The 27,828-nt window shown below is 30.1% G+C and overlaps 2 protein-coding genes across 5 annotated transcripts in view; both read right to left on the reverse strand.

The window, feature by feature from the left end:
- Positions 1-7,441: 7,441 nt before the first annotated feature.
- On the reverse strand, positions 7,442-10,736 carry LOC137825748 (octanoyltransferase). Of its 3 annotated transcripts, none has more exons than XM_068631506.2 (6): positions 10,548-10,736; positions 9,087-9,137; positions 8,934-9,006; positions 8,722-8,759; positions 7,919-7,978; positions 7,442-7,666 (listed from the first exon to the last, which is right to left on the reverse strand). In XM_068631506.2, the coding sequence occupies exons 1-6, from the start codon at positions 10,611-10,613 to the stop codon at positions 7,613-7,615; spliced, it is 342 nt and encodes a 113-aa protein (XP_068487607.1). In that variant the 5' UTR covers positions 10,614-10,736; the 3' UTR covers positions 7,442-7,612. The 3 variants fall into 3 exon arrangements, with proteins under 3 accessions (XP_068487607.1, XP_068487608.1, XP_068487606.1); XM_068631507.2 differs by having other exon boundaries at positions 8,934-9,000; positions 10,548-10,729; XM_068631505.2 differs by having other exon boundaries at positions 9,084-9,137; positions 10,548-10,729.
- Positions 10,737-14,523: 3,787 nt separating this feature from the next.
- The window catches only part of LOC137823480 (ARM repeat superfamily protein), a 31,505-nt gene continuing 18,200 nt past the window's right edge, over positions 14,524-27,828 (reverse strand). For both annotated transcript variants that reach the window (XM_068628642.2, XM_090293750.1), the window contains 15 exons: positions 26,821-26,988; positions 26,402-26,695; positions 25,862-26,038; positions 24,311-24,574; positions 23,507-23,605; positions 23,229-23,413; positions 21,390-21,725; positions 20,329-20,482; positions 20,103-20,213; positions 19,811-19,978; positions 18,114-18,237; positions 17,435-17,593; positions 17,239-17,351; positions 17,099-17,158; positions 14,524-14,921 (listed from right to left, as the gene is read on the reverse strand). In XM_068628642.2, the coding sequence (XP_068484743.1) occupies positions 14,736-14,921; positions 17,099-17,158; positions 17,239-17,351; positions 17,435-17,593; positions 18,114-18,237; positions 19,811-19,978; positions 20,103-20,213; positions 20,329-20,482; positions 21,390-21,725; positions 23,229-23,413; positions 23,507-23,605; positions 24,311-24,574; positions 25,862-26,038; positions 26,402-26,695; positions 26,821-26,988 (2,598 nt within the window). In that variant the 3' untranslated portion in view covers positions 14,524-14,735. The remainder of the gene's footprint in view (positions 14,922-17,098; positions 17,159-17,238; positions 17,352-17,434; positions 17,594-18,113; positions 18,238-19,810; positions 19,979-20,102; positions 20,214-20,328; positions 20,483-21,389; positions 21,726-23,228; positions 23,414-23,506; positions 23,606-24,310; positions 24,575-25,861; positions 26,039-26,401; positions 26,696-26,820; positions 26,989-27,828) is intronic.

Here is a 27,828-nt window from a genome sequence, read left to right on the forward strand (position 1 = left end):
TGTAATAATTATAATTTTTTCTTATAGATAACATATCGTATTTTAATCTATTTAAATATAAATAAAACATAATATTAATGATTAATTATGATAAACCTTCCAGCAGACACATTTTTCTATTATTAAACTTTAGGCCCGGTTATAAAATAAGAAATATTCATCATTAAATGTTTAAGTGTATAAAATTTTAAATATTTTCCTATTTCTTATATTTGACAAAATGGTATGGTTTTAGTTCTTTACTAACAACTTAAAAGCATGTATATATAATGGATAATTAAAATGACATACTTTTAGATATGAAGGTTATAAATTAATGGAGAATTATATATCTATATCTCTCTATATATATACTTGTTCAGATAAGGATGTAAGAAATTAGACACACGTTTCATTTTTAGTTGATTTTTAATTTGATATTTTTCATTTTTTAAACCTCGTTTAAAAACATTATTAAAAATATGTTGTTAATATAAATTTATAATTAAAAAGAATAATTTAAAATCATAAAAAACTCAAAATCAAATATATTATTGAATTGATTAAGATTAATTTTGTGTCAAGTCTTATGAAGTTACACAATTTTATAAGGATTTATTATTGCAATTCAAATAAGAGAAAACAAATGGAGAAGGTGGAATGCCTTCGAATTTATTTTTGTCGTACAATTTATTTTTATTGAAGTAAAGTTTAATATTAGAGAATAATGATTCGTATCATCGTCTCTCAAATATAAAAGTTTATAGTCACTTTTGTTTCAAAAATCTTAAACTAAATTAAAATTATATTTAATTAATTCGTTTTGTATTTTTGATAATTTATTAGGATAAGTAATAAAATGAGTTTTACATTTTCATTGAATGTTTTTCTAATATTCCGCTGGGATTCAAACCCAGATTTCAACTCATGAAATTAACCAGGTGTGCTACTGCGAATCACATATTAATAATGTTCATGAAAATATATTTACTTATGTCTATTTTTACTTAGAACTTTATAAAATTAATTTAAAGATTACCCTTTGAAGTTTTGCAGTGATGCAGATAACTTAACTATGAATCATACAAAGTGGTTAAAAATAATATATTTTGTTATAGTAAAAGATCTCTTCCTCTTTTGCTGATGGCTTCTTCTCCTCATTTATCTATATTGTTCTCTCGTTGCAGATCAAGCTTAACGTAATTAATTTGACATGTTAAACTAATACGAATACTTAATAGTGGTATTTGTTTTAATTATGTCCAATACTCTATAGTTTCAATTTGACTCTATAAATAAGTTGACCACAACCAAGCCAAAGTACACATTCTAATAACATTTATTACTCCAACTTTACCAAATATTAAAGACTGACTAAAGCGTTGAATGACTTTTTGTAGGTACCCTCCATGCAAGTCGACTATCGAGACCAAACCAAGACCAGACTAAGAAAACGCAAGCAGACAAACAAGACATTCCCGGTCTATACAAAAACAATTAAAAATAATTTTGAACTCAAATGATTTTTCATTAGTGATAAGTCTTATAAAATTATTAAGCAGGAGAGTGTTATGAAGATTTATAATTTAATTCAAATAAGATAAGTGGTGAAGGTGGGAAGGTTTGAATTTCATGTTCTAATATAATAATTTATGTAGTAAAATCTTATATTTGATAAGAATTCAATGTTAGAAACATAATTTTTTTTTTCAAATAATAATGCAACTAATTTTGTAGGATTGGGTTAGACTTAAAGTTTACTTTTTAAGATGATATCAGATCCTAGTGCGAGTAAGGTATAACAAACGCCCAATCAGTCTTCTATATTTGTCTTGATTCAAAAGTAACCAACCTTCACTTTTAGAGAGAAGACATGATGGTTCCATGGAAGAAGTGGTAGGTTTGCAAGCCAATAAACCTATATATATCTAGACAATATTTTTGTTGGTTGAGAATAATACCAAAAGGTGGAAAACTTATTTCAAATCCCAAGAAATAGTGAAGAGTACCAAGTTCTTTGATACTAAATGAGTTATGAAGATACACGTTGGATTTCCTATAGATTATTACTAGCCAACATAATGGTATCAACATATATCCACATAGTTATGAAAGAATGATTGTGTGTGCGAAGAAATAAAAAATTATCAGTTGCACTTTCAACATAACCAAGTTGTATTACAGTTTGAGTTAGTATTGAGTTCCATTGCCTATTTGTCTACTTTAGTCTATATAAAGATTTATAAGTTTACAAAGTTGCGTTGGATGGAAAATATTAAGACCTGTGGGAGGAGTCATGTAAAATTCTTCATCAAGATTGTTATGAAGAAAGATGTTATTCAAATCTAGTTGATGAAGAATCCATCTTAGCACTTGCTAAAGATTTAATAAACCGAATGGTGATAATTTTAACCACTGAAGAGAAAATCTCAAAATACTTATGTTTAGCTTTAAAAACCCATTTACACCTAATATGATGCTTTCCAGGAGGCAAATGCACCAACTATCAAGTTTCGTTAGACTCAAGAGCATAAAGTTCATGTTGCATAACTTCTTTCCAACAATCATGTTTTATTGTCTCTTTAAAAGATTTAGGTTCTTGGATGAAAAGAAGAATATGTAGATGAAAAATTATAATAAGAAAGATATTTTTTAATAGGATATTTAGTACCTTTAATAGGATATTTAAGTACCCGAAGAATGACTGGTAGCATTTTGAAGAGAATAAAGTAGTGTGATAGGCCTTTAAGTATCTAGGTTGTTGTTTCAGACGAGTAAAAACTCAAACAAATGGAGGTTGTGGAATGTTGGTGTTGTAAGACATCAATATCAGTTAAATGTAGGGGATTAGAAGAATCAATAGAAAGGGTATTGGATGGCAATGCACTTTCAGAAACTGTGAAGGAACAATATCACTAAAAAGTGTAGGCACAACAATATCATTATCATAAATAAAAGGAAACAAATCCTTAAATGGATATGTTTTTCCAAATTGGTATCAATTTTATCATCTAGGTGTAGGCACAACAACATCATTATAAGAAATAGAAAGAAGAAAATGCTAAGACGGACCATGTTTGTCCAAATTGATATCAATTTTATTATCAAGTAGCACCTCACAAGTTGAAGCATGTATATATTTCATGTTTAGCTTATATTAGTTGTCACAAAATAACTGAGGATATAGAGGTTTGGTTAACATATATCTTAAAAGTAGACTTTAAATCTAACTCAATTTAAAAATTTGGCTTGTAAGGTGAAATTTGCATCCACTTATATATTACGAATTATCTTTATCTCAAGTCGGTGTGAGATATTTAACACCCCTTTACGTCTCTTATGACTTTCTTAGATTTATTTTAGTACTATTTCTTTCTATTTTTACATAACTAATTGAAAAAAATCATAATAATATTTTTTGTATTAATATCTTTATTTAAAAAGTATCAATGTACATATATTTACAAAAGAAACATTATAAATATTAAGATTGTAAATGTTAGTTTAATTAATTACTTTGTACATCATTAGTAAGTTTAAAATATATATATATATATATATAATATCATTAATACTAAAAAGAAATATTTTTCAGTGTAAGAAATTAAAGATCAATCTCAATTTTAGTTGATTTTTAAATTGGTATTTTTTTTAAAAAAAACCTCTACTTTTTAGTTTTTAATTTTGAAAAAAAAAATATATTAATATACATTTATAATTAAAAATTTGATTTAAAATAAGACAAAATTCAAACTTGTCTCGATCAATTTATTAATGTATTGTATATACCGAGATATATCACACGTAGAGATACGATCACATTACTGAACACGTCTCGATCCCTAAAATTACATCTAACTAATTATCAAGCTTAACGTAAATAATTTGACATGTCATACTAATACGAATATTTAATAAAGGTTTTCATACTAACTAGCCCAACACGTTAAGAGACAAATTTGACTATATAAATAAATTGATCATATCCAAGTTAAAATAAATATTCTAATTGCATTTATTACTTCAACTATTAAATATCAAAGATTAACTTGAGAGTGTCAGTTCACCTTTTTGCAAGTACCTCCATGCAAGCATATTACCAAGATCAATATGAAACCATATTGAGAATGTAACTAGACATTCTCAATATGTACCAAAACAATTAAAATTAATTTTGAACAAGTCATTTTTTTTTTGTGATAAACCTTATAAAGCTATTAAGTTGGAGAGTGTTACGAAGGTTTATAATCTAATTTAAATAAGATAGATAAACTGTTGAAGGTGGGAAGGTTTTCAATTTCATGTTATAATAATATAATTTATGTACTAAAATCTTATACTTACTAAGAATGAAAAAAAAAATAATTATATGAATTTTAAAATAGAATGTCAAGAATGTTTTAATAATTTAAATTGAAGACAAATATAAAATAAAATAGCAAATATATGAACATATACATCTTCTAAGTATCAAATTTAAAAAAGTTACATATTATTAATATATCCATACAACTTACAACTAATATCTTTAAATAAAATTATGGAATATAATAAAAATGATGTATAACTAACTGTCACTCTCTTTTTGAATAAATCATTCTCTTTTATCTGCACAAATATCTTACTTAAACTTATTATTTCTAATTGTATATTTTAATCTATTTAAATATAAATAAAATTAATATTAATGATTAATTACGATTAACCTTCTTGAAGACCCATTTTCTATTTTTAAACTTTTAGGCTGGGTTATAAAATAAGATATATTCATCGTTAAAATGGTATGGTTTTAGTTCTTTACTAAGAACTTAAAAACATGTATATATAATGGAGAATTAAAATGAAATACTTTTAGATATGAAGGTTATAAATTAATGACAGTTTTATAAGAATTAAACAAATACGTGATTGATTTTTAAGGATTGATATTTAAATATTTAAATTGATTAGATAAATAAAAATGATAACCTTTATTAAGGACTTTTTGGGAGGCTTGTACCATTTTTAAAAGCAAGAAAAATATAATGATGAGGAAGAGATGAAGAATTTTGAACCCAGTCTTAGAAGTTTATGAAGCTACACAATGTTATAAAGATCTATTATTGCAATTCAAATAAGAGAAAAAAAATGGTGAAGGTGAAATGCCTTAAAGTTTAATATTAGAGATTAGTGATTCGTAACATCGTCTTTTCAAAAAAAAAAAAAAGAATTCCGCAGCCGGGATTTGAACCCGGATTTCAACGCAATGAAATTTAACCAAGTGTCCTACTGCGGATTATGTAGCAACAATGTACATGTAAATATACTTACCATCTCCTATTTTCACTTAAAACTTTATAAAACAAAGTTAAAGATTACCCTTTGAATTGGCATGAACTTTAATCAAATGATCCGCAATAGCACACCTGATAAATTTTGATTTTGAAATTCGGGTTCAACTCATTTTTATCAAAATGAAATACTTTTTTAAATTCAATGGAAATATAAAAGTTTATTTTATTAAACATTGTAATAAATTAATAAATCAAATATTTATAATAAAAAATAAATAATTTTTTTAATTGATTTTTTATAATAAAACTTGGAATAGATTTTTAGTCTTAAATCTTTTTTATTACACAGATAATAATGAACATTTTTAATTCCATAAGAATTAAGCAAAAGATCTATCAACAAACTCAACTTGAAAAATAAAATGGGTCCTCTATTATGATAATGATGAACCGAAACTATCAAATACCAGAATTATCTTATTTTTAGGGAGGTTTCCTGATTTCCTTACTCGAATTTGATGAAATGTGTTGATTCTCTACAACTGCTTTAATTACTATTTATTATATCTGCTTTAAATATGTTCTAACCCAATTGGCAGTCACCGAGGACCAAGTGACATGACTTGTTTGATAGCGACCGGTACACTAAGAACAAATAAAACACATTTTTAGTCGATTTTTAATTTGATATTTTCCATTTTTTAAACCTCGTTTAAAAAAAATTATTAAAAAGATGTTATTAATATAAATTTATAATTAAAAAGAATAATTTAAAATCATAAAAAAATTAAAATCAAATATATTATTGAATTTATTAAAATTAATTTTGTACCAAGTCTCATGAAGTTACACAATTTTATAAAGATTTATTATTGCAATTCAAATAAGAGAAAACAAATAGTGAAGGTGGAATGGCTTCGAATTTATTTTTGTCGTACAATTTTTTTTTATTGAAGTAAAGTTTAATATTAGATATTAATGATTCGTATCATCGTCTCTCAAATATAAAAGTTTATATTCACTTTTGCTTTCAAAAATTTTAAACTAGATTAAAATTATATGTAATTAATTCGTTTTGTATTTTTGTTAATTTATTAGGATAAGTAATAAAATGAGTTTTACATTTTCATTGAATGCTTTTAGAAATTACTATAAAAGATATTTATTCAAAAAGGGAATTCCGCAGCCGGGATTTGAACCCGGATTTCTCAACAGAAATTAACCATGTGTGCTACTGTGGATTAAATGATAATAACGGTCATGCAAATTTATTTAAATAAAACATTTGGGAGAGAAAGGGTTATTTAAAGAAAGATTTTGTGGTAAGAGGAAATGTGGGAGAGAAGTAACATTAACTTATTATCGCTTGCCGTAAACCCAAAATACAAGTCAGATACAGTGGACATGACATAGACACGTTTGAATAAGAATTTTTATTTTTTATAAATTAAAATAAAATAATCATAAACTTAAAAAATAGATAATTTCCTTCATAAATATTTCTAAAAGGAAAAAAAGTGAAAAACTATTTCTTAGAATTTTATGTTTTAACAGTCCATTTTAAATGTAATGTCAAATTTCACTCTTCTTGTAAACATGACACAGGCACTGTAGTGTCAGTTTACTAGTAGAATATCTCATTTCACAAAAGATATTCAATTTAAAATCTAAATATTATAAATAAAATGTTGAATATTGCTTATATAAATATTAAAGATTTCAAAATTAAGAATAAAATCTTATAGAAAATTCCCGAATCTTAAAAATAGAAAATAACATTTTATTAAATAAATATTTTTAAGGCGTAAAAAATTATAATACAAATAAAAACAATATAAAACAAAACTTTATAAGACTCCAGCATTGAAACAAAATACTTAAAAGTGATATTACAGAATCTTAGTTACGCAAATCTATCTGGTTCTTACTCGTCACTTTGCATGATACAACCCTTCTGTTCTTGATTTAAAAGAAACTATTCAGATCTGTTTGCAAACATTACAATCACTTTCAAAAACAACTATTTTTTATGAAATTTATTCAAAACAATTTATGATTTAATCAGATTTTACCGGAAGAGATATTTCTCTTTTGTGATGTATCAGTTTTGTTGGATATACTTTTCTTTTCTGTTTGCAGTTACACATAAAAACGAAGTTCAAACAATTGAAATGAAGAAAAAAGAGGCGGGGGAGAATATTAGTTCTTAATATTACAAAAGAAATAAATAACTACAGATAAAAATAAAAATGTCAAAGATATGAAGTTTATAAAATATTTTGATACAGTACAAAAGAATTACAATGGCGGATTGTTGAATCACAAGAAAAAGTCGAAAGCATGGACAATTGTTTGGAACTCTAGGATGATTTTAAGAAGCTTCGTGCAGCATCTAAACTCAACTCTTCATTCACCTAAAAAATAAAATATAATGGAAAACGTAAAAATCAAACAACAATTTTTTTCATCAAATGCAATACTACTAAGGAAACCCAGTTTCTATTTATTGAATTAGAAGCAACATTTTAAGTTTCTTTCCCCTTTTTTCATTTTCTGTAATTTCAGGGAGAAAATCTATGGTTTTTTACTGTCAACTTGTATAAAATATATCTTTCGTAGTATTTTTCATGGAACAATGAGCTAAATGAAACATAATTGGAACATACTAGTTTCTTATGGACTTGTCGGAATGCCTTGCAAAATCTCTCTGCTTCTTCTGCACCCATCTGTTGGAACATTAAATCAATGAGTTGAGTCTCATTCAAAGCATATGATGGATTCTGAATAACGTCACCAACAAATTTCAGACTTAAAGCAGAAATACTATGACATAACTCCCTTCTCTCTTGAAATAGTTTAAGAGTTATAGTTTCTCTAAAACAGGTTTACGAAAAAGAGAAGTCGCCGGAGAGTAACAGAAATAATAATATGAATGTTTCTTTCCTATAACCAAAAAGTCAAAATCCCATTACATTGGAATGCTTCTATTCTATCCTTATCTTTACAAAGTAAAGTACCCAAAAAAATTCTTGACAAAATAAAGGTTCATTATTAAATGAAAATTTCAACTGGGCAAATCAAGTAAACTAGGTTAGTGTTGCCACAAGGGAAGGAGGCAATGATGCAAAACAACTGATTTATTGACATACCATATGGGACTACAAATAATAATAATAATAATATTATGGAAAATGGAAATTTTGGGTTTAATCAAGAAAATGATAAGCAACTGACACAAATAAAGACCAATGCATCCCTTCATATGTCAAACTCCTCTTATGGAAGGGTAGGTTAAACTATGTATACATCTAAGACATGCCATTACTTCCTATTAAAACTTCACTATTCACATATTCCAGCTTCAAACTTTTTAAGAATTTAGGGTGCAAACAAATTTCTGATTATGTGCTATGATGCTAATTCTGAAACAAATTTCTATGCATATAATAACAGGTGAATTTTAGTGTACCTTCCTAGTAGCCTCCGTCTTCAGCTTGCTCCAAAAATCTGTAGATTTGAAGAATTCACGCAAGAATAACATGCATTAATATTTAAAAATCATAATTCTGTTTCCTACAAGTTATAACCAAAATAAATAATTCTATTGCCCTGTAACTCATGGATGTTGATGTGCTTTCTAGAAAACTGAAGTTGATAAAAACGTCCCAAAGATAGTGGTACCATGTTGATTAATTCCTTGCTTCTCAGAATCCTTATTTCCCCTTTCATCCCATGCATCTTGCCATTGCTTTAGCTACAGATACAAATTTGTTAGCTAACATGCATGACGTATATGCAAACATAAATGCATATAAACAGGTTCAGCATTACCACCTCATCCTGTGGTAGCCCAGATCGAATTTGTCTGGATGACGCTGCTTCTACCTGAAATTTATCTGTTATCAATTTGGTACTTGAATGCATTCACAGATATAATTCGTAAATTATTTAAGCTAAGAAACAAAAATTTTGAAATTTGGATCATATATAGTTTGAGAGTACGCTGAATCAGTATCTCAATTTCAGAAAATAATGCCATTCAAAGGGATAAAGGCATTTAAGGTAGAGAAAACCAATTGATTCATATAAAATAAAACGTCAGCATTGTGCACACTACATATGTAAGTGGACAAAAATGGGAAATTATTCCAATCTTGTATCAAATAAAAAATAAGAATAAGATGAGATAACATTAATTGATATTGACAACTTCCTGGGAAAATCCTAGCAACTGTAAGGCAATCTTCATAATTCAAACATCGCACAAAGGAGGCACAGATATAGAAGGAGAAAGGTCAAGGTTTTGTCTCTAAAATAGGCCAACTAGCATGTGCGTTAACATCATCCTAGCATTTCCCATTCATCAACCAACACAGAACAAAATAAGTAAATTTAACTGAACCTTCAAACCGTAACAAGCAAGAGAAGACTTTAGTTTTTCAGTGTGTTCAAATTGTTTCGATGAAGTTCAAATTGTTTCTGTAAAACAAGTATCATAAAATGAAAAAGAGAAAGAACACAAAAAGGAAGGAGGATGAGCTATCCTCCTAAAAGACTAAATAATAACAATAGAAAAAAAGAACACAACAATGAAACTTGAAAGTATTTAGAACAGATGATTCCTTAAAAAAACATGAGAAGGGACACAGGTAGAATCCATGAATTGAATATAGCCTAGTCCCACGAAAACTCCAAGGAGATGAAAATATCCTTAAACATAAAATCAATCCATTTCAATGAAATGCACCATAGATCTGCAAAAAATCGATAGTCTTACGCTCATTGCTCGCACCTCCTACCAATGCCTCTGGCTTCAACCCCAAGGTAAAACTGACTACATCTTCCCTAAAAATTTATTTCAACTCAATTAGAATATAATTAAATTACCGAATTTCACCACTACAACTGAAACCACATATTTCTTACTTATAAAATCCACCCAATTCATTCCTGAACCTTATCAAGATCTCATACTAAACCCTTCTCATAACTTATGGTATTGGTAACCTAAACCTTTCACCTTAAATTTCCTCAAGAATTGAGACACTACAATACATCAATCTGCACTACCACCTTAAACCAACGTCAAAGCCAAAAAGGATTTGATTGTATTAGAGGGAAGCATTACGTGAATTGCGAAAATCACAACATGGGTCTCTGAAAGATCGAAACTTTAACCCGCAGAGAAGCCAGATTGTTAATGCAGAGTAATAGAGATAAAACAAAAAAAATCAAGGAGAAGGCATAAAATTGTAAACCCTAAACAGAGAGAGGGTGAGAGAGGGAGAAAGGTACAGAGTAATCGCGAGAACGAACAACGGGGAAGAGTTGGAGAAGGCGTTGAAATTCAGCTTCATCCATGCTTGCACTGCAAACCCTTCTTTCTTGTTATTCTTCGTCTTCTTCTTGAAGGTGAAGACTTCACTGAGAACGGAGAAACGCAACCTCACTCACTATGATTATTGCTTTTTAATTTCTAATCATTTCAGTTGTTTAAAAAGGTGTCTATATAATTTTTGGTATAATGATTTTAATAAATTACTTAGTCTTAATTTCAAGAAAAAAATTACTTAAAATAATTTCATTTATGTTTAGCTATGAATGAATTTCACAAAGAAAATGTATACTTATTTATTTTAATATTTAAAATTTATCATAATTAAATTTATTATTCATAAATTTAAATATATTTATTCTTATATCTTAAATTAAAATACACAATTTAAAAAGATAATTTTTTTCTCTCTCTTAACTTTCTTACATAAGATTATACTTTTGATTATTAGGCTTTCTTGTCCTTCCCTTCTCCATACAATCAAACAAATAAAAATACTAATGATAAAAAATATTTATTTTATCAATCTAAACAACATAAAATAATATTAAAAGTTATTTAATTTTTTTCCACTTTTTTTTCTTCTTCTCAATTTCATTTTATTTCCTTTATTTATCCATACAATCAAACAAATAAAAAAAAACTAATCATAAAAAAACAAAAATATGTATTTTTTATTTTATCAATCTAAGCAACAGTAAAAAAAATTCCCATCCTTTTTCTCTTAATTTCATTTCTTATCCAAGCCAAATATTTGTTGTTAACTTTTTTCCGTCATTTTCCTCTCAATTTCATTTCTTATCCGAACCAAATGTTGAAAATGTCCCTCATATAATAAACTACTGTAAACAAAATAATATAAACTACTAAAAGCTAAAAAACTAAAGAAGAAAAACTATATCAAAAAAAAAATTCCAATATAAAAGTATTTGGTGAAATGTTAATATTTAGTTAAGAGAAAATTTTATTAAATTTTATTAAAATGATGTAAGTTTGCACTGATTTTACGATAATCGAGAGATTTGAAAAATATTAAGAAATAGGTAAGTTGTGTGAAGAATATGAGAATGAGAGATTTTAAAATATTAAGAAATAAGTAAATCGTGTTACACTGTATCACTTTCAATTGTTTGAAAAGATTATATTAACGAATTTCGTTTTAAAAAATTGTATGAGAAAATCATGTTCATTAAACACTATTTTGATTAAGGTAAGTATGTTGTTAAGTTTGTTTTTTTTAAAAAAGATAAAGTCTTTAGAGATACGACAACTTTAATATAAAAAATATATACATAAGTCATACATGACTATAATGATTTATTTGCGTTTTTTTTCCACAGAAGTTAGAACATGTGACTACTTCAATTCAACTTTTTATATTTTTTTCATAAAATTAATTTTTTAGTTTTAAAACAAAAAAATTGTGTTAGCATAAATTATAAATATTATGTTGTTTTACATATTTAAATGTGTCATAAAAAAATTGTAGGTTGTGTAAAATAAAATACATACTACACAAACATTATTGTCCTCAAGTTAGTCCAATTTCACCTGTTTAAAATGGGAATTATTGGTATAGTTATGTAACATCAAATTTCATACTTGATTTCCATATGGAATCCATTTAGATAATAAAATATTGTTTTGTAATATTTATTTAATAACATTATCTTTATCTTTTTATTATATCATCTTTATTTTAATGAACTAAATTTAATATATGTTTTTGCAGTAAAAAAATGTTTGTGCGGTATGCATTTTATGTTTTAATTTAGAATATTTTTATTTTAGAACCTACATTTTATTTTTTTATGCCACGTTTAAATATGTAAAACAACACAATATATATATATATATATAATCTATGTCATCACAAATTTATTACACATTTTTTTTGCTTTAAAATAAAAAAGTATAACTTTATGAAAATTAAAAAAAAAAACTGAAATCGTCACTGACTTCAGTGTAAAACAAAATACACAGAAGTCAACATAACCAAACACAACTTATGTGTTTTTTTAAACAACTTTTTGTCCCAAGAGACTTTGATTAAATTTAATCCCACATTAAAAAAAATAAAATTCCTAAAGTTATTTGAAGTGATGCAATTCGTTGAGTTGCCTCCAACTACGTTAAATGGTGAGATGTGACATATCAAAACTTTATCTTTTTTCTAACTGAAACAAAACTCTCTTAACCCAACTTCTCAAAAACCTAAACGCTCTTCTCTCCACATGTCCAAAAACCCACACCTCAAAAATCCATTACCGGTGAAATCATGTGCAGTAATTGTAATACTCTGAGTTGTTGTTAGACTTTGCTGCAACAGTTACTAAAACTAGGATTACCAAATTTTTCTCTCCCTTTTTAACTGATAGTCCCTTTTAAAAAGGTATAAGTGAGTTGTGTGGCTTTACAAACTTGAAAGAAAACATCGCATGGCAGTAAACATTAATAAAATAAAACATAACAGAACATACCAATAAAATTGTCTTTGGACTTATCCTACTACAAAGTCCTTCATCCAATTAGGTTCTCTTTTGTGTCTTGTGCTAGTGTTGAACCAGGGTATAATAGTCGCCTTGCAAGTGATTTGTGGTCGTGGAAGATTCAAGATTTTGACATATTTTTAAGGGTTTTGTCATTTTGCCTTGCAACGATTTCATTGATTCCATTGCAGTAAGGAAAGAGAACGATTGGAGAATAATTTTTAGAAAGTTTATTTAGTATTGTTTTGATTTTAAGTTGCCAATTGAGGAAAGAGGATATGAAACTTTCGGTCCAATCTCTTGAAAGAAGAGTTCAGGTTTGTCAATTGCTTTCGCACATTATTCCAGTGAAAAAGACGAAACTGTCTTAAAAAAAATTTTCAAAATATGTTTTGAATTTTTTTTTGAACGAAATTTTATATTATGGATTTTTTTATCCAGAATGGGTTTTCATTTTTTTTCTGGATTTTCATTTCCGAAACATAATAATTTATTTTCTGGTTTTTTTTCCAGAATGTATTATTTTTTAATTCTGAATTTTTTTGTCCGAAATAGAATTGTAATTTTTGTTTTCGGATTTTTATTTCCAAAACTAAATAATCACTTTCAGATTTATTTTTTTGGAATATATTATTTTCAATTTCAGATTTTTATTTCTAGAATTAAGGGCATTTTTTAAAATTAAAAAAATATGTTGGATGCAGGTTAAAAATGATTGGGTGTAGAAAGCATTTGCCTTCTGTTTTTTGTAAAATTGGGTTAAGAGGATTGAGCATTGCGTTTTGCTATTGTCAAGAAGATGAGGTTTTTTTTTCTAAACACTGGAGGACTATTTTAATTTTTAAAAAAATATGAGGACTAAATTGCACAAATGTTATAATTGGTTGTTTACCAGAAAACATTTTATGAATTCCGAATTTATCATTCCAAAAGTCAAAAAGATATTTGATAATAATTTTATCTTTTAAATTTCAACACCTTAACACCCTATTCCAAACGTACCCAAAACCGTTAAGGATGATTTTGGTATTTCAAAATATAAGGGTGCAGGAAGAAAAATTGTAAGAGTGCTCATAATTCAGGATGTTTACGTACCGCGTTAAGATTTTCTTATCAATGTTTTATTTTTATCACCATAATGTTCTTTTAAATTGTCAAAAAGAAATCTTACCATTAATAGTGGGACAACTGTGCATAATATTATAAGTACCATCTTATTTTTAGTTAAAATCACAAATTTATTTTAATAACTTGTATATTAAAGCTAGACACAAGTTACCAAATTACACTCAATTTGTTTTAGAGATCAATAGACAAAACAATATATGTTCTTCTCCTCATCTTATATGTTGCTTTAAGAGTTTTAATTTATCTGCCTTAAAAAAATGTTTTAATTTATCTAGAAACTATAATCATAATACTATGTTACTAACATCCTTCTTATTAACATTTTCCCCAAATACATAATCGAGTAAACTCTTTTTAATTGAAAACCTATTGTCATAATAATTTGTATAAAAATAATTTTCTTAAAAAATTGTAAATCCTTAAGACTAAATAGAAGTATAAAAGTACTAATTCACTACACCAAACAATGAAGAGGAAGCAGGATCATCTGAAAAGATTGTAAAGAAGGATTAAGGCCATAGCTCGTACAATTTATTGTTTCCAGTCTTGAAGAATGTTGACACATTTTCTTAATATTGACTTTGCACCTTCGTTCTTCTCTATCTCGTACTGATGAAGCAGCTCATCCTTGAATCCTTCATTGACGTCGCCAGCTAACGGGACGTCCATGGAAAGTTTCATGATTTCCAGAAGACATTCTGAAGCTGAAATATGAACCTGATTTTGGGCACAAGAATCTCCATTCAGCAAACACACAAAAAGTTACAAATCTAGTCCCTAAATTTCGGGTATTCTGTCAGTTTTGTTCGTTAGATTTTTAAATTCAAAATATTTCCTAATAAAATAATTTTGGCATCATTTCTATTTCCGAGTCTACTTTTGCCGAATATATAAGGCAACCAAATGTAAAGTATGCTGCAGTAAATTTCTCAACACATCGTATCTGTTGCGTTTAGTTAGTATTAAAGATTGGGGTGAAAATAAAATATATCACTGGGCTTTATTCACATCTCTGGTGCACAACCACCTTTTAAGTTGTACTACACGGGAACTGACGCATGTTACAGAGTCATGAGCAATTTTACCCCTCAACCCTCCCAAAAAAATGTTTTGAATACAACTGAGACTCTAAGGCCTATTTCTATAGCGTCTACAGGCTATATATACTCTGTAAACCTTCACTGGTTAATACACTGTTCATTTAACTCACTTTATCATATAATTGGTCTATTAATCAAATAGATGTAAAAAAATCGTTTATTTATGGTGATCTTCAAGAAAATGTCTTCATGATTCAATTCAACCACCTGGCTTTGAAGATGCCAATCCTCATCTGGTTTGAAATTTAATAAAGCAATCTATGGTTTAAACAAGCTCCACGTTCGTGGTGGTTCCAGAAGCTAAGTACAACTCCTTTATCTTTTGGTTTTTCTTCCACTATATCTGATACATCATTATTCATTAAATTTCAAGATAATATTACTTTATTTGTTCTCATTTATGTTAATGATATAACTATCACAGGAAGCTCCTCTGTAGCTATCACATCTCTCATTCAATATCTATAGCAACATTTTCGTTTGAAGGATCTCGGCAAGCTCCACTATTTTCTTGGTGTTGAAGCTTCGTGGACACCTGATGGTTCTCTGCATTTATCTCGACATAAATACATCACAGATCTTTTAACCAAATCTGAAATGCTACACTCGAAGTCTCAACCAAAACCAATGCTTCCGTCCACTCACTTAACTCATGATGGTATGACTGCGGTTGATGATGCTTCCCTATATCGCTCCATTGTTGAATCTCTTTAGTATATTCTCATCACACATCTGGAATTGTCATACAGCGTTAACAAGGTTTGTCAATTCATGCTTTCACACAACATCACTAGAAAGTTGTCAAGAGGATCCTCCAATACGTTGCAGGAACTCAAACTCATGGCTTTCTTCTTCGAAAGTCCTCTCAACTCAATATCACTGCATTTGCAGATGCAGACTAGGGTTCTGATCCTGGTGATAGAAAGTCTACCACAGGTTATACTATTTTTCTTGGAAAAAATCCTATTGCTTGGGCATCCAACAAATAGAAAGTAGTCTCTCGTAGCACAATTGAAGCTGAATACCAAAGTGGGCATGTAATCTTCTTCATGAGTTAAGTATAAAGGTGCAAATTCCACCCTTATATTTTGATAATCTTGGCCATGTGCTTCTTGCTGCGAATCCAATCATTTACTCCAAGACCAAACACTTTGATTTGGATCTTCACTTTGTTCGCGATTCAATACAGTAACGCCAGCTTCGTCTTATTCACGTTCCAAGCACCATAAAAAACGCAGACATTCTAACCAAGCCTTTATCAGCTTCTTGTTTTCACTCTTTTCAGGATAAACTAATGGTAGTTTCAAATCCAACCATTAGTTTAAGGAGGGCTATCAGTTTGTCTGTTTAGCATCTAATGCTTATTTCTATAGCGTCTACAGGCTGTCAGTTTGTCTGTTTAGCGTCTAATGCTTATTTCTATAGTGTCTACAGGCTAAAGTAAACCTTCGTTCACTGGATAAGCAATAAGACACTGTTCATCCGCATATTCTCTTTCCTTTTCTCTTCTATGCTACCTTTCTTTTCTCTCTCAGTTTCTTTACACAATATTTTGGAACTGGTTTCAGTAAACATTTCATAAATTATGTTCATCAAATGTTTAAAGGAATGCAATGAAAATATTCATGATTTCCAATTTAAATTGCACCTGCAACTCATGTCATTATAATTAATTGTGTTGTCTATTGAAAATTACTTCCAAAAAAATGCTGATTACCCCCAGGGATTTTTAGTTTATAGGGCAGGAGAATCTAACTCATGAACAATGTTCAACCAAATAAGACAGTGACGTACCTGTGCAATTTTTATTGTGCTTATGCAATGTAATATTTTTGGTGACAGAGAGTGAAATATCTGAAAAAGAATAAAGTTGATTTTAGATCATTCAAGAATTGAAGTTACTACAAGTCCAACTGAGAGTAAGCCTCAATTACCTCCTGGACAAAAGAAGTTGCACCAGCAAGTTCGTGATTTCCCTGGGAGTCTATTACAGCACTGTGGAGTCTTGAGCAAAGTTCTTTGATGGATAAAAAGGCTGTAGTTTTGACTGCACAACGATGACTTTCTTAATAAAGATTAATAGAAAAATGGAAGGGACTTTGAAAAATGAAAAAAAAGTATAAAGAATACCACTCCATTTATGTTCAGGCAACAGTAATGAGGTATACATGTGCATTAAGCTCTTTTGCTTCTCAAGAATATCATTTATATGTGCCACATGGATACAAGAGGTTAAACAGTCAACAATTTTGTTATATGGAATAGAAATCTCTTCAACACTGTCCAACTCTGAAAAAAAAAGGTTAAAATGGTTGCAGTCAGTAGCACTAAGAAAATTGTAACAACGAAAACTCAAATGATTTAAGTGGCTGGTCATTTGAATAACCATTGAACAGTAACAGTAACAAGGAGAATCGTCCATTTCATCAAGTTTCTAAATAGGGTGAAGTTATAAAACGTTTTCTATTTTCACTTTGTTTCCTATTTTCAGAAGGCTGTATAGGAAAGAGTGAAAGCAAAAATGGAAATAAAAATATTTTCGCTATTTCCTACACAAACTTTTGAAAGTTAAAAACAATGAGACCAAATGACCCCTAAATGAAGAATCTCGGAAAAAAAATCAATTCAATATCTACAAGAAACAACACTCTTAACTATTTGTTTGATCAGCATCAAACTAAACCAACTTGGCATGAGAAACTTAACCTCAAGAACTGCATTAAATGATTCATTGATGGTCATACACAGTCTCCTATAAGGAACAAAATCTGTTGCAAGATATAAATGAAGATCCAGAATTTGTCATAACCTGATTCAGCAGGATTACTGACCAAAGGTGCTTGCCCAGACTTCAGGGGCTCTGAATTGCATAGATCAAACAACAAGGGAAAGACCATATTAAAGAACTCTGGATCGCCGAAGGCTTTTATAACCTGGAAGCATACAAAAAATAAAGCAACTAAATATGAAAAATTGCTGAATTTACTATTGTTCTTATCACCAGTCAAGGAAACATGTAATGTCAATTTTATGAGCTAATAAAAAGAGGTACACTTAAAATAGATATCCTAAGAGCTTTACTAGAAATTTTCTTATCTGGTCTGTTGTTGCCCTATACTTATAATTTAATCAAACTAGAAGTGAATAATAGATCCTCAGATTACCTACTATGTTATGCTTAAACTGTTGAGTAAAAGGTTCATATATATGATTTCAACTTTATAGGAACTTGGTTATTGTGGGAGTCTAAGCCTCACATCAAGTAGTATAAGACGCTTGATGAAGTATTCAAGTGTTAGGTTTTCCCCCCTTAACATCTAGCTTTTAGGGGGTGAGTTTGTGAAGTACTTAGGTGCTTATCGTTGGTCTCAATTGATTATCAGCACCTCGAAAAGGACTACCTATAAAGGGTTATGACTGGTGAAAGGCTAAGTCTCAAATTGAATAGTATGGGATACTTGATGGAATATCAAGTGCTTGGTATCTCCCTTTAACAGCTAGCTTTTAAGGGGATGGGTTCCCCAAGTGCTTGGGGATTAATGTTATGTCTCAGAAGTTCCATTACTCCTTGTATAGATAGAAGCAGTGTCAAAAGAGGCCAGGCAGGCCTACAGGTCACTCACTCCATTTGACCTGAAAAAGTAAATGGGCTAGGACCCTTGAAATCAAAGTTCTGCTTCATCTCATCCAAAGACTTTTCAGAAAATAAAAATGAATGAGAACAGGATAAAATTCTAGAGCATATTTTGGTCATTAATCAACATTTTAGTACGCACTTTATGATGTTATTTTCAGTGTGTTATTATATGAAACGTGGTGCTTCACTCAATCTGTAGTGCTTTTAATGGCATTTTGCTATTTTTTTTAATTACTTTGGGATTTTTATGAATCATTGGGGGGAAAATAAGCCAGTCTAAGGAAGGCCCATGAACCCATTAGAACCAGGCTGCGACTCTAATTTTCTCATCCAATGACTACAAATTAAAATAAGACTGGCACAGCCAAATATATTTTGCTCTCAGTTATTTCTTTTAATTTTTATCTTTCTAATTAATTCTCAATAGTAATTAGAGATAATCAGGGGACAGAAAAACTAAGTGATCCAGAGCAGATGGCTTTGTGTTTTGATGGTTTCATGGGTGCCGTTTAATTTCAATATTTTAAATGTGGAATACAAAAGCATGGTAGCATAACAAGACGATTTGAGATTCTGTAGACTTTACCTAAAGCTTGACTTCTCAATTTCTGCCATCAAACTCATTACTACAATTTGGAGTGTCACCATTCTGTATGCTTTTAGAATTTAGTAGTTCCTAACACGTTTGGTTCGTAACTTATTGTGCATTGAGTTGTGACTTTTATCCATTTTTTTATTATAATTTATATTTTTCTTGAATATTTGATATTGCTTATATTGCTTTGTTGGTTCTTAATTCAATATTTACCCCAAGGAAGAAAACTTTCCCAAAATTAGTAACCAGCACCCACTATAAATAAATTACTAACCTGTTCAAGAGAGGAAAGTGCTGCTTCACGATACTTTTTCCCCTTTCTGGTGCATGCAGATGATACCAAATTCAGAATGGCAATGGAAGAGGAGGAACCTTCAGCTAAAATTGCTTTATGGCAGGATGTACATAGAGCACCTACTGCTAGCAGTAGCACGTCTTTACCCTGCCATATGTAGTAAGAAAAACAAGCCATTAAACTTGAGGCAATCGTCCATGATTGATATTTGATAATAAGTTTTTCTGCCAAATATATAAACTTAAAAAAGTGGCAGTCTTCATTATTTTACCTCCCATAGGCGACCAGGAATTTCCTTCACGAGAGACTGAAGCAAATCCTTATGGTGAGAAGAAAGAGATTCACCCAAAACTTCACTAAGCCTACATATAGCCAGTGCAGACTGCAGGTGACAGCAGGATAAAAAAGTGAACATCTATACACAAATCATAAAATCACCAAGCTGAATGAGGTTATATGAGAATAATAGAAAAGGAAGAAAACAAAGCAAGACTAACTTTTCTTTTACTTGCCCATGACGATGATGACATGCCCTCACAAATAAGTGAAACAATTTCTGTTAAGTATAAGTGGAGAGTGATTCGTTCCCCACTTGTATATTCTTCCCATAGTTCCTCAAATAGACCAGAGACATTTTTATCATCTTCAAATCTGCATGACAATTTTTAGTCCATGTGAAATGAGAATACTTTTATTTTTCAATATGAAGTTCTTAGTTTGTTATACGAGGTTCATACAATAAACACAATTTGCCTCAACTACCTTTAAAATTCAGAATCAAATGCCTACAACAATATATACATGATTTTCGAGAGTTAAATATAAAATCCATAATCAACCACAACGTAAGAGCTTAAGCTTTTAGCAAGTATGAATCCTTACGAGGCTGATGGGAACATACTCCAAAATTAAATTATAATTGGAGACAAGATCTGCTTTGCCAGTGCTTTGAGCTATGTCAGATATATAAAATTATTCCCAGCCTTCCACCAAACTTGTAACTTTAGGAGAGTTGGCCCTTCACAATAACTGAATGAACTTTGTCTTGGTGTTCCCATAATAATAATTTACTAACATAAACGACACTACAACCATAATAAACGACCTCGACACAGTATTCCAACTTCTATAGTAACCTACAGTTTGCTATTTTCAAAATACATTCTCAAGATTCTCTTTTCCAATGGAACATGCAATAATTTCTGAAATTGATGAGAATGCAACAGCATAGAGCATATTGCATCCTTTGAAATTAGTACAAGAGAAATTATAGTAAAAATAAAAGGACAAAACCAATCCTACAAATTCCACAATATAACAGACAAATGAAGTTGTTATATACATAAGCATCATGATTCATAATGACTCCTAGAAGACCAATTTACAAGGAAACACCCAACGCTCACCAAGAACAACAAACAAAAATTCTAAAGGACAGTGGCTGGCAGCCAATGACAAGCTTCTGCTTAAATTTATGATTCTGGATTTGTTATAATGTTGGTTTTTTTATAAAATATCAAAATAAAAAACCACGAGAAAAAAAGAGAATGTTCATAACCTTGAAAAGAAAACAACTGGAATAATAACTGCATGATATCCACCAACAACATCTGCTGCGACAGATGAATAGCTCTTTAAGAGAAATGCACATGCAATTTGAGAATTCTTGTCAACAGCATGCAAAGCCACAGTTTCTTCAATAAGCTTTTGTGCTTGTGAGGCTGGTGTGTACTTTAAGATTTTCGCACAGGCACTTGCAAAGGCACGTTTTGCAGCAGTACTTCTTTCCTCCTTAACAACTGGAAACAACAATCTCACCAGCATATTTGCATATGGCTTGATGTCAACACCAACACTTTCAAGCAACAACGTAATAAAATTGGCAACACCAACCCTGCACAAGCACAGAAAGCATAACTAAGAATGAAAAATAAATTATGAATATTACAAAAGTGCATCTATCAGAGCCAAATTTTAAATATAGATTCATTCCATTTATAAGAATCATATAATTATCAGCACTGCTACAATTGTGCTAAACATTATGTGATTGCAAGGAGAGAAGTAAAAATTACTCAGGCATCTTGAACCATGTATACATGATTGGTTGACACTCCCAAATATCAGAGTATTACAGAAGTTTGCTGTACAAGCTGGTACTAGTGTGTTTGGTTTGCCATTTGGAACCTTAAAACCATTATTTGAACCAAAGTTACAAGCTTTGAACCTCCGCCATCCCAGCAAAGGTTCCGCACTGTTTACTGCCAAGGTTATTCTGGCGAGTACCATCCTCAGACAACTTTTCTAGCTACTGTTGTTTACCTTTGATGTTTTCTGGCAAGTATTGTTTACTGCTGATTTTTTTTGACAGAGTATTGTTAATCACCATGCCCTCTAACATTTCTTAACAAACTTGACTCATATATGTTCCGACTTGAGGACGAGTGTTGAAGATATAATTTGAAAAGGTGATTCACATTGAAGATTGATTGTCACTTTGGCATAGAGAAGTCATGTCCAGGAAATATCTACCGACATTGATTACTTTGACAACTTCAGCAACCAACTGAATTACATGTTTACTAAGTCACTAAGGGGGTCTTGTATTGATGACATTTAAAACCAACTTTTCTCATATGATACATATGCTCAAACTTGAGAGGGAGAATTAGATATATGATTCGATTACATTAAATAAGAAGATATAATATGATTTCATAGAGAAATATCTTACTAAATATTTCCCATTATTGAATATTTATTGTGTTCCTTATTATTGTATATTTTCTTCATAATAAACAATAATACTCTGTGTACACAAGAAAAAAATCAATATATTCCTTCTTGATTTCTCTCTTCTCAACATGGTACTAAAGTGGCACCATCCTCTTTTACCTGTTTTAGCACTAATCCTTTCAACAATACCAATGCTAGGGAGTAAGGATACCTATGGCCATGCACGATATCAAATTTAGAGAATAATAACAAGAATGCTCCCTCTAAAAAATAATAAAGTTCGAATTCATTTGTTCTATTTTTTCCTTGTTTATAATAAAACAAAATTTCAGTAGTAAAGAAAGACAACTGTGCCTCATTGTAGGGCAGAATATTCCCAACAAGAAGGAAGAGGAAAAGCAAAGGAATATAAAAAATCACTAAAACAAGAAAGCTCGAGCATCAGCATCATAAGGGTGACAATATATTAATGCATAACACACAGTGGACATCAGCCAACTACTGATTGTCACTAATCCTACATGCTTTTTCTACTAAACCCACCCTCCTTGAATCAACATAAGCTCCATAAATTTTCAAACGGAAATATAATAACGAAATGACTCAAGGCAAACAATGCAAAAGAAAATACATTAGATGTTATAATAAGATAATAACAAACCTAGTATTGAGGCCCACTCCAGATCGCACTAAATGAGCAAGCCGTGGGATCAATGTGTTCAATGATTCTGCATCAACAACTTTTATGCATGAATCTAAAGTCTCCCACATAGGAGAGCCTTTGGCTATGGAAATTCTCAAACTTTCAAGCTTTTCGGACTGTATTCCTACATTTGCTGCATGAAGCTAATAAAACAAAAAACATAAAAAGTTAACATATAAATAAACAAAAGTTAAAAGTGAACTCATGCAAGAATTGAAAATACCATTCAATCTAACCTCGACATAATTGAGTGATTGATCTTCTAGGCTTGATAAACTTTCAAGCATGCAGCACACTAAATCAGACATATGTGGACGAATTGCAGTTCCAGCATGCTAAAATAAGACAATAATATAAGACGCTTATATTTAACAGCAGCATAACTTAATGGAATAATAGCACTATGTTATCCTTCCATAATAATCAATCATTATTCTTCTTACACAATCACAACACTCAGATAAACAAAGTCAAAGGAAAACCAGAAACTTCACAAAGTATAAACTAAAATCTAACACCAAAATAGACAATAAAAATATCCAAAATTGTGAATGAAACTAGCAACATATTATATGTGCTGGTTGGCACCAATCAAGCTTACTGGGAAATGAATTCTACAACAGTTGGTATTCTATTTAGTTATGTTTTTTGCAAAAGAAATTTGAAAATATAAGTACAAGAAAATAGGATAAGTTATACTCCTGAAACAAATAAACCTGGAAAGTAGTACCAAAAAAACAAAACATCGGTAAGATTATTAGTATTGTCATTGGAATAATGAACAAAGCAGAAAAAAGGAACAACCAACATCATATCTGATGAGAATAAAATAATGTCTAAATAGTCTTGTGGTATATTCCACTATACACACTAGAGCAAGTAAACATATACAATCCTACTAAGTTTGAATTTTTTTGAAGAAACAACTGATGTGAATATACAAAATTTACAATCGGGTGGAAGAAAGTTAAAAAAACAAAAAAGCAAAGTGATTGTATGAAGTAAGTTGTAAAGCTAAGGCAAAGCAAGACATTCCTAACCTTTGTAAGCTTCATAACGACTCCAATCGATGCTTTGCGGACACTGTCAACTTTACTTAGTATACCTTCTGCGAGCAAAAAGGGTAAAACAATATCCATTGCTTTGTGCGCATCTGACTTGTCAGTTAGAGAAACATCACAGAGCCTTGTTGTCAAGGAAGTTACAGCACGGCATAACTTTTCTCCAGAATTTCTGACAGTTTCCTTTATGTCATCCATTGCACGAAATGCTCCAGACCATAATCTCTTTAAATGCTTCCCAACCTGTGGGAGGTGAAGGATGAAAGAAAAGCACAAGGGAAAGAATGAAGACCTGTTGATATGCTTTAGAAATACCAAAATCAACCAGTGCTCAAACTGTAGATAGCGATGATAAAATTAATGGATTAGATAAATTTATCAAATGAAACATGGATGAATTAGATTTTTTAAATAATTTTTTAACGGATCAAAATGGATGGATATCCAATGGATCCAAAATTATTACCTCAGGTCCTATATATAAGAAACAAATATATAATTCATGAAGAATAAAAAAGTAGTTAAATTGGTTAGTTTTCATTAATAATGCCAAAAAAATTATTTTATTTAAGTGAAAGTTATATTTAATGACCCAACTCATAATTCAATGAATCACTTTTCAACTAATAAAAATTACTTATTTTAGTAAATACCCAATAAAGGCATTCATCTATAACAATATCAAATGAGGAATCTCCGCTTTGATGCACACATTTCATATTCCTATTTTATCCTTAATTATATTTTAAAATTGAAAAAATGGCAATAAACTACCCACACACACTTTATAAAGCACAACACAATATACTACAGATCACCCACTATTTTTAAATCTAACCACCATAATTAATTTTATTTTCTTAATCTATGATGACATATAAAGGGGATTCTCCTCTTTGGTGTACACATTTCATATTTCCATTTTATCTTTAATTATATTTTAAAATTAAAAAAAATGGAAGTAAATTACCCAAATGCTAAAAGTATACTCACACACTTCAACAGCCCAACACGTTATAAATCACTCACATCTTTCAACAGCACAATACACTACAAATCACCCACTAGTTTTCATGAAAGGGAATAGCACACCAAATATAAATAGCTCTCTTATCTCTTCAAATAAAAAATACTTAAACTTATTAACCATATTTTGACACCAGAGTAAAGCCAAGTAAACAACACAACAAAAGTAGGAAGGAAAAACAGAAGACCAGAATAACTAGTACTATTCTCCATTGACAAACATCACAAAACCCACAATGGCAAAATTTGCCCTGCTTTTTCCAGATGATGACTCACCATAACAGTAGTTACTTAGGTTTTTGTTGCCAAGTATTAGAGGAGAGAGAGAGAGAGAGAGTGAGAGAGAAGAGGATCTCAAAAGGCAACTTTTGTATTGATAAAATGTACAAACGAAAACAAGGATTCTCTTTATATACAGAATGAAAAGAAACAGTGTTAGAATTGATCAATGACAACTCTAAGCACACTTTTAAACTCAAGAAAAATATAAATAATCTTAATGACCTCATAAAATTTTCGTCCTTGAATAATGTCTGTAAGGGCAAGACATGATGCCTCGCGCGACCGCCAAAGCCTGGATCCACATTGTTCCAGTAAATCTCCAATTATAATATCTAAATTTTCATCAATGGTTTTCTTTGAATCATCCACAAGTGACTTCCATATATGTACCATTGCATCCTGGACAGAAAAAAATGCAAAAGCCAAATCGAATAAGTGCCTGAAAATAAGAATTCGTATACTCATTGGATATCATGCATAACATTGCATTCTAAGGAAAAATGAGTTTTTTTTACTGAAAAAGGTTGGAAAAGCTGCACAAAAAAAGGAAAAATTTTACAAGTAACACAATAGAGAACCAAACCGAAAATTTTAGAGGGTAAAACTACATTGAAGTTTGACAATGACATTAATTATATAATAGCCCTATAATGTTCTATCATAGATTAAAACTAGGTAAAGAACTTTTCTGGATTCAACTGGAAATCTCTTGGTAAGGATTAGATTGAATACCACGCTTACCAGATTATAAATGGAACTTACCTGCACATTTTTGTCAGGATCATATTGGTAGCGTACAAGCCTTGGAATTAAAGAACGTAAATATGGCTTAAGAATATCCCCTGATTGTTTTGCTATTTTAGAAAAGCCAAAAGCAGCACCCCTCTTTGAATTCAGAGAAGCTTGATAATTTGCTAAATCCATGAACTTATATATCAAGTCCGGTTGTCCCATCTCATTTGCTAAGTTACACAACTCCTTATAAGTGCTCAGTTTTCCTCCACTAGCACTTTCACCGAGAGTTCCATCCATAAATACTTCAGTATCTTCAACAAGCTGCACAAAAAAACTTCAGGAATGTAATTCAAACAAAAAATTAAAGGGAGCAAAAAACAATAAATTACCAAGCCTTATTCCACATAAGACAATTTTTAAAAAATACTAGATTACTACCAACTTACTTTGACAGCTCTTTTCCGTTTCCCTGACCCAGTCAATGTAATCACAAGTGCATTCACCAAATTCTTTTTCATTGATTCATCACCAATGTCATACACAATACTCATGCCTTGAGAAGCCAACTCTTGTGTGAGTTCATTTTGCTCACCAAGAAGGTGAGAAAAAGCCTCCTGCATATTTACATTATAATTGTAAATCCAACATCACAAGTTACAGGATTCTGCTAAAAAAATAGACACAGCCAAGAACAAAATAAATGGGTTAATGGTGTTTCTAGTCCCTGAAAAATGAACCATCTTTTTAGTGCCTGACTTTTAAGACTTTTTTTCTGCAAAGTAATAAATACAAAGACGAAAACTCGTGGATTTAAAAGTTGGAAATTAAACCAAAGGTAACCCATTTTTCTCAGACTAAACAAACCATTAACCAAAACAAATTGTAGGAATATCATGTTACAAGATAAGTCGTGGTTTCACAACAAGAAAAGCTCCATCGTAACAATTACAACAATTTATTAGAATGCTAACATGGAAGAACCTCAGCCCAGCATACAATTATATAAGCATATTCTCTGTTAGCTTTATTAAAACAGACATCATGTCCTATAGAATTATGCCCTGCATTTCACTTTTGGAAACCTAGGTCAGAACCTAATTATTACAAAGCTTCTAATTGAGGAATAAATGTAGGTAAGAACTAGTTAAAGTCATTTTGCAAACTGCACATAGTTCTGTCAGTTGCCTGGCTGGACAAACATAAAGTTTGACCAGTTATAACTTTGATTTATTAGGTCCACAGGATAGAGGACGGTTAACTGTTTCTAAACCCAATACACTGACCAAAACAAGCATGTGAGCTCCAAAAATATAAGCTGTATAACAAACCTTTCCATGTTCAAACCACCACACTAACAATGAAAACTTCAGGGGAATAGCAGTTTAATCTGCAGTATTCACATGCAAACCTTCATTTGTATCATAGGAGATCCCGTTCTCATGAGTCATGACAGC

Source organism: Phaseolus vulgaris, chromosome 8 (assembly GCF_051622355.1).
Source record: "Phaseolus vulgaris cultivar YP4 chromosome 8, ASM5162235v1, whole genome shotgun sequence".
NCBI lineage: Eukaryota > Viridiplantae > Streptophyta > Magnoliopsida > Fabales > Fabaceae > Phaseolus > Phaseolus vulgaris.

Coding starts and splice junctions, on each gene's coding strand:
- LOC137825748 (XM_068631505.2), bottom strand. CDS start 10,613: ATGGATGAAGCTGAATTTCAACGCCTTCTCCAACTCTTCCCCGTTGTT. Junction 9,138..10,547: donor TTCGTTCTCGCGATTACTCT/GTACCTTTCTCC, acceptor GATAAATTTCAG/GTAGAAGCAGCGTCATCCAG. Junction 8,760..8,933: donor GCAAGGAATTAATCAACATG/GTACCACTATCT, acceptor TCAAATCTACAG/ATTTTTGGAGCAAGCTGAAG.